This window comes from Dendrobates tinctorius, unplaced genomic scaffold, assembly GCF_039654945.1.
Source record: "Dendrobates tinctorius isolate UK_male_01 unplaced genomic scaffold, ASM3965494v1 ptg000157l, whole genome shotgun sequence".
NCBI classification, from domain to species: Eukaryota; Metazoa; Chordata; class Amphibia; order Anura; family Dendrobatidae; genus Dendrobates; species Dendrobates tinctorius.
In genome coordinates, this window is record NW_027361824.1 from 2,684,915 (window position 1) to 2,692,563 (window position 7,649).

General features: G+C 41.0%; 1 protein-coding gene across 1 annotated transcript in view; it reads left to right on the forward strand.

Moving 5' to 3' along the window:
• LOC141051431 (uncharacterized) overlaps nt 1–5,844 on the forward strand; it is a 244,984-nt gene extending 239,140 nt beyond the window's left edge. The window contains 1 exon segment of the mRNA XM_073548362.1: nt 4,176–5,844. Coding sequence (XP_073404463.1) covers nt 4,176–5,827 — 1,652 coding nt within the window. The 3' untranslated portion in view covers nt 5,828–5,844.
• Nucleotides 5,845–7,649: the final 1,805 nt, after the last annotated feature.

The window sequence follows — 7,649 nt, forward strand, 5'->3', positions numbered from 1 at the left end:
AGCGTCATCAGTGAAAAAATAAAGTTATAGCTCACAGAATAAAGCGATGCAAAAATAATTATTTTTTATATAATTGTTTTTATTATATAAAAGCGCCAAAACATAAAAAAAAGACGTAAATGAGGTATCGCTGTAACCGTACTGACCCGAAGAATAAAACCGCTTTATCAATTTTACCGCACACGGAATGGTGTAAACGCACCCCCCCAAAGAAATTCATGAATTGCTGGTTTTTGTTCATTCTGCCTCCCAAAAATCGTGACAAAAAGCGATCGATCAAAAAAATGTCACGTGCCCGAATGTGGTACCAATAAAAACGTCAACTTGTCCCACAAAAAACAAGACCTCACTTGACTTTGTGGGCCAAAATGTAGTGATGCAAAAGCTATCTTTTGCAATAAAAAGCGTGTTTTAGCGTATGACAGCTGCCAAACATAAAAATCCGCTATAAATAGTAAATCAAACCCCCCGCTATCACCCCCTTAGTTAGGGCAAAATAATAAAATAAAGTATTTATTTCCATTTTCCGATTAGGGTTGGGGCTAAAGTTAGGGTTTGGATTAGGGTTAGTTTTATGGCTAGGGTTATAGTTAGGACTGGGGTTAGGGGTATGTTGGGGTTAGGGTTGGCGTTAGAATTGGAGTGTTTCCACATCAGGGGCTCTCCAAACGTGAAATGGCATCCAATCTCAATTCCAGACAATTTTGCATTGAAAAGTCAAATGGCGCTTCTTCCCTTCCGAGCTCTGCTGTGCGCCCAAACAGTGATTTACCCCCACATTCACTATCGTTCATAAGTTTGGGGTCACCCAGACAATTTTGTGTTTTCCATGAAAACTCATACTTTTATTAATCAAATGAGTTGCCAAATGCATTTAAAATCTCGTCCAGCCATTGACAAGGTTCGGAAAAAAGATTATTTGAAATAATAATTTTCTCCTTCAGACTTTGCTTTCGGCACAGAATGCTCCTTTGCAGCAGTTCCAGCATTGCAGACCTTTGGCATTCTAGCAAGTAATTTGCTGCGGTAATCTGGAGACATTTCACCCCATGCTTCCAGAAACCCCTCCCACAAGTTGGTTTGGCTTGGTGGCACTTTTTGCTCATCATACTGTCAAGCTGCTGCCATTACAGCTCAATGGGGTTGAGATCTGGTGACTGCGCTGGCCACTCCATTACAGATAGAATACCAGCTGCCGGCTTCTTCCCTAAATAGTTCCTGCATAATTTGGAGGTCTGCTTTGGGTTATTGCCCTGTTGTAGGATGAAATTGGCTCCAATCAAGCGCTGTCCACAGGGTATGGCATGGCGTTGCAAAATGGTGTGATAGCCTTCCTTATTCAAAATCCCTTTTACCTTGTACAAATCTTCCACTTCACCAGCACCAAAGCAACCCCAGACCATCACATTACCTCCACCATGCTTGACAGATGGCATCAGGCACTCTTCCTGCATCTTTTCAGTTGTTCTGCATCTCACAAATGTTCTTCTGTGTGATCCAAACACCTCAAACTTGGATTCGTCTGTCCATAACACTTTTTTCCAATCTTCCTCTGTCCAATGTCTGTTCTTTTGCCCATATTAATCATTTCCTTTTATTAGCCAGTCTCAGATATGGCTTTTTCTTTGCCACTCTGCCCTGAAGGCCAGCATCCCGGAGTCGCCTCTTCACTGTAGACGTTAACACTGGCGTTTGTGTGTACTATTTAATGAAGCTGCCAGTTGAGGACCTGTGAGGCGTCGATTTCTCAAACTACAGACTCTAATGTACTTGTCTTGTTGCTCAGTTGTGCAGCGGGGCCTCCCACTTCTCTTTCTACTCTGGTTAGAGCCTGTTTGTGCTCTCCTCTGAAGGGAGTAGTACACATTGTTGTAGGAAATCTTCAGTTTCTTGGCAATCTCTCGCATGGAATAGCCTTCATTTCTAAGAACAAGAATAGACTGTCGAGTTTCACATGAAAGTTCTATTTTTCTGGCCATTTTGAAAGTTTAATGGAACCAAGAAATGTAATGCTCCAGATTCTCAACTAGCTCAAAGGAAAGTCAGGTTTATAGCTTCTCTAATCAGCCAAACTGTTTTCAGCTGTGCTAACATACTTGCACAAGGGTTTCCAAGGGTATTCTAACCATTCATTAGCCTTCTTACACAGTTAGCAAACACAAAGTCTCATAAGAACACTGGAGTGATGGTTGTTGTAAATGGACCTCTATACACCTATGAAGATATTGCATTACAAACCAGACGTTTGCCGCTACAATAGTCATTTACCACATTAACAATGTATAGAGTGTATTTCTGAATCATTTAATGTTAGCTTCATTGGAAAAAACTGTGCTTTTCTTTCAAAAATAAGGAAATTTCTAAGTGACCCTAAACTTTTGAACTGTAGTGTATAGAGTATCTGCAACGTTTTTTGGGGTCCAATTTGTCCTGTTACTCTTGTGAAAATAAAAAATCGGGGGCGAAAAGATCATTTTTGTAAAAAAAAAAAAAAAATGATTTTTTATTTTTATGGCTGTACATAATAAACTTCTGTGATGCACTTGGGGGTTCAAAGTGCTAACTATACATCTAGATAAGTTCCTTATGGGGTCTAGTTTCCAAAATGGTGCCACTTGTGGGGAGTTTCCAGTGTTTAGGCACATCAGGGGCTCTCCAATGGAGACATGGCGTCCGATGTCAATTCCAGCCAATTTTGCATTGAAAAGTCAAACAGCGCTCCTTTCCCTTTCGAGCGCCGTCATGCGCCCAAACAGTGGTGTACCTGCATATATGGGATATCAGCGTACTTAGAAAAAATTGTGCAACAACATTTGGGGTCCAATTTCTCTGGTACCCTTGATAGAAAAAAAAAAAAATTGGATCTTAAGTACATTGTTTTGTGAAAGAAAGTACATTTTTTTTTTAATTTTTTTTTTTTTTTTAACATTCCAAAAATTCCTGTGAAGCACCTGAAGGGTTAATAAACTTCTTGAATGTGGTTTTGAGCACCTTGAGGGGTGCAGTTTTTAAAATGGTGTCACTTTTGGGTATTTTCTATCATGTAGACGCCTCAAAGTGACTTCAAATGTGATGTGGTCTCTTAAAAAACAAATGGTGTAAAAATGTGAAATCGCTGGTCAACTTTTAACCCTTATAACTTTCTAACAAAACAAAATTTGGTTCCAAAATTGTGCTGATGTAAAGTAAAGATGTGGGAAATGTTACTTATTAAGTATTTTGTGTGACGTATCTGTGATTTACGGGCATGAAAATTCAAAGTCGGAAAATTGCGAAATTTTCAATCTTTCCGCCAAATTTCCGTGTTTTTTCCACAAACGCAAGTCATATCACATAAATTCTACCACTATCATGAAGTACAATATGTCACGAAAAAACACTGTCAGAATCACCAGGATCCATGGAAGCTCCAGAGTTATTACTTCATAAAGGGGTTAAAGCAAACTTGCCAGCTGTTTTGGCCGATATAAGCTGCGGCCACTGCCTGTCAGGGCTTATCTACAGCATTCTGTAATGCATTCTGTAATGCTGTAGATAAGCCCCCGATCTAACCTGAAAGATAAGAAAAATATCTTTTATTACACTCACCCGGGAGGCGGTTCTGTCCGGCCCGATGGGTGTCTCAGGTCCGGCGCCTCCCATCTTCTTGAGATGCCGCACTCCTTCTTGCATCATGGCTCCCCGGCATCGCGTTCCTGCGCAGGCATATTTATCAGCCCTGATGAGGGCAGAGTAAAGGACTTCACTGCGCAGTCGCTGGGCCTCTCTGACCTCTCCTGGGGTCTGCGCACTGCAGTACTTTACTCTGTCCTCAAAAGGGCAGATAAGTACGATTGTGCAGGAGTGCGATGCCGGGGAGCCATAACGCAAGCAGGAGGGCGGCATCGCAGGAAGATGAAAGGCACCCGACCCGGACCGCCCCAATGGGTGAGTGTAATAAGTAATTTTTCTTATCTTTCAGGTTAGATCAAGGGCTTAGCTACAGCATTTAGAATGCTGTAGATAAGTCCTGAAAGGCAGTGGCTGCATCTTATATTGGCCAAAACTGCTGACAGGTTCCCTTTAAAGTTTTTTACATAGCTTGCCATTTTTAGGGACAGTTTAAGTTGAAATGTTCAAAAGTATAAAACTCAAGGATATTTTATAAAAAAAAATAATAATTTTTTTTATCTTAGCAGATGACTGTACCAGGAGATCAGAGGGACAGGTGACTCCAGATATACCATCATCCATTCACAGCAAAGATCTGTCTTCTGATCCTATGAAACAGGTCCCAACTTCTGATTCATTACCGACTACAAAGGAACATCAAAGTCACAAAAGAGGCATTAAAAAACAAACTGCTCCTAAAGCAAATAAGTCACGTTCATGTTCAGAATGTGGGAAATGTTTTAAGTATAAATCAGATCTTGTTAATCACCAGAGAACCCACACAGGGGAGAAGCCTTTTTCCTGTTCAGAATGTGGGAAACGTTTTTCACGGAAATCAAATTTTGTTACCCACCAGAGAACTCACACAGGGGAGAAGCCTTTTTCATGTTCAGAATGTGGCAAATGTTTTAAGATGAAATCGTCTCTTGATAGACACCAGATAACTCACACAGGGGAGAAGCCTTTTTCCTGTTCAGAATGTGGGAAATGTTTTAACCAGAAATCGGCTCTTAATAGACACCGGAGAACTCACACTGGGGAGAAGCCTTTTTCATGTTCAGAATGTGGGAAATGTTTTAAACATAAATCAGAGCTTGTTCCTCACCAGAGAACTCACACAGGGGAGAAGCCCTTTTCATGTTCAGAATGTGGGAAATGTTTTAAACATAAATCAGAATTGGTTAAGCACCAGAGAACTCACACAGGGGAGAAGCCTTTTTCCTGTTCAGAATGTGGGAAATGTTTTGCACAGAGATCACATTTTGTTACCCACCAGAGAACTCACACAGGGGAGAAGCCCTTTTCATGTTCAGAATGTGGGAAATGTTTTTACCAGAAATCAGAATTGGTTAAGCACCTGAGAACTCACACAGGGGAGAAGCCTTTTTCATGTTCAGAATGTGGGAAATGTTTTAAACATAAATCAGATTTGGTTAAGCACCTGAGAACTCACACAGGGGAGAAGCCTTTTTCATGTTCAGAATGTGGGAAATGTTTTTACCAGAAATCAGATTTGGTTAAGCACCTGAGAACTCACACAGGGGAGAAGCCTTTTTCATGTTCAGAATGTGGTAAATGTTTTAAACATAAATCAGAGCTTGTTCCTCACCAGAGAACTCACACAGGGGAGAAGCCCTTTTCATGTTCAGAATGTGGGAGATATTTTAACCGGAATGAGAATCTTGCTAAACATCAGAGCACTCACACAGGGGAGAAGCCCTTTTCATGTTCAGAATGTGGGAAATATTTTAACCGGAAAGAGAATCTTGCTAAACATCAGAGAACTCACACAGGGGAGAAGCCTTTTTCCTGTTCAGAATGTGGGAAATGTTTTGCACAGAGATCACATTTTGTTACCCACCAGAGAACTCACACAGGGGAGAAGCCCTTTTCATGTTCAGAATGTGGGAAATGTTTTTACCAGAAATCAGATTTGGTTAAGCACCTGAGAACTCACACAGGGAAGAAGCCTTTTTCAAGTTCAGAATGTGGGAAATATTTTAACCGGAAAGAGAATCTTGCTAGACATCAGAACAGTCACACAAAGGAGAAGCTTTTTTCATTTTCTTAATATGGGAAATATTTTACTTGGAAATAAACTGTTGATAAACATCAGAGATGTCACATAGGGGAGAAGCCTTTTTTATGTTCAGAATGTTGGAATTGTTTTAATTAAAATTTGATCTTCTTTAAGGGGTTGTCTCTTGTCATGTTTGCTGACAAAATTATAAAGCTAATAATAATAATCTTTATCTAGCACTATCTTATTCTGCAGCGCTTTACATACATTATCATTGCTGTTCCCGATGGGGCTCACAATCTAAATTCCCTATCAGTATGTCTTTGGAATGTGGGAAGAAACCCATGCAAAGACACGGAGAGAACATACAAACTCCTTGCAGATGTTGTCCTTAGTGGGATTTGAACCCAGGACTCCTACGCTGCAAGGCTGCAGTGCTAACTACTGAGCCACTGTGCTGCCCTATAAACTTTATTAATTTCTGTGCATGGCTCGTGTGGTGTAACAAAAAGTGAGTCTTGACACCGCTGATGAGGAGACGGCACGCCAGCAGTGTCAGTGGAGTTTTAGTCTTCCAATGAGAAATCGTCCAGACCTGAATAAGTAAGATGATTTGTTCTTTATTGATCATGCCGGCATGGAGAGAGAATGACGGCCGCACCAGATGTGAGCAGTCACCTGTCTGACCCAATATAGATTCTTAGAGTTTAAGTAGAAGAACAGAAAGGCGTTCAAAATACAAAGTTTGCAAAATAGTACATATGATGGAATATGCTTAACTGTCAGCTTCCTTTATCTACGTTACCAGAGAAGTAAAAGGGATGACAGTTTATTTGTACGCAAGACAAGGAAAGCCAACTAAGCATTCACAAAAGGAACACCCATGTCTTCTCAACACGTCAGCTGAAAGGAGTTTCTAAGTCTAGGAGCAGAAATGTCATACATGCAATCATGTGTATATATTCATACATAAAAGAAAGGACTTGATAACAATTATTATAACATTCCCTCATCTTGTAATAAAATCATTTATCTGTACACATTGGGGACAGATTTCTTTTTCACAGATTTCACAGAAGATCTTCATTCCTTGTTACATACAACCAGTCTTTGAACAAGTCCTCTAAGGCTGGAGTCACACACAACGTAATAAAAAATCGGTCCGATTTTGACGGACCACAATCGCACAAATGTTTCATGAACAGTGATCCGTCTGTCATCCGATTTTCATGCGAGGATGTGATCTCGCATCTGAGCGTCCGTGTGACAGCCGTCTGGCGAGATTTAGTCGGCGGCTTGCAAAATGGACATATAATGGAGCCCAATGACAGATTGAAACACAAATGTATAAGTTCTACATAGCATAATAGCCGCTAAATCAATTGCCGGCTTCTGTAAAATCATTCCAAAACCCGACATGAAATGGCACATGGTTTACATACAGTTAGCCATTTCATTTTTTTTTCTATGTCTTTGACTAATAATTAGATTAGGGTTTGTGTGCAAAATTTGGGACATGTACATGTTAAATTAAGGGGTTAATTCATTAAAAAGAAATAGTGTGGGCTCCAGCAGCAATTTCTCACCAAGAGAGGTAAAGCCAGGGAGTGAGGGAAGAGATGTGAGAGTCTCCTGAAGTGAGTGTCCCTCACTGCTGAGTATTTGGGGCAGTGTGGCAGGAAGTGGGTCTCATCCTCCAGAGCCTCCTGGTCACAGTGTTGGCACAGTCTTTCCTCCCTGGGCTTGTAGCTCTGCCTGTGTCGGCTGGATTCGATGACCAGACTGTGGGCACTGAGTCTATATCGGCTCAGGATCTTGCGGTCTCTGGGGTCCGGGAGTTTCTCCAGATATGGGGCCAGTCTGTAGTCTCTGTAGACTCTGGTACTTGGTCAGTTTCTGTGAGCTGATGATGTCGTTCTTCCAGTCACGTACCTCTCCTGGCCTTCGTCTACCATCTTCCTGATTCTGGCTTTTGTCA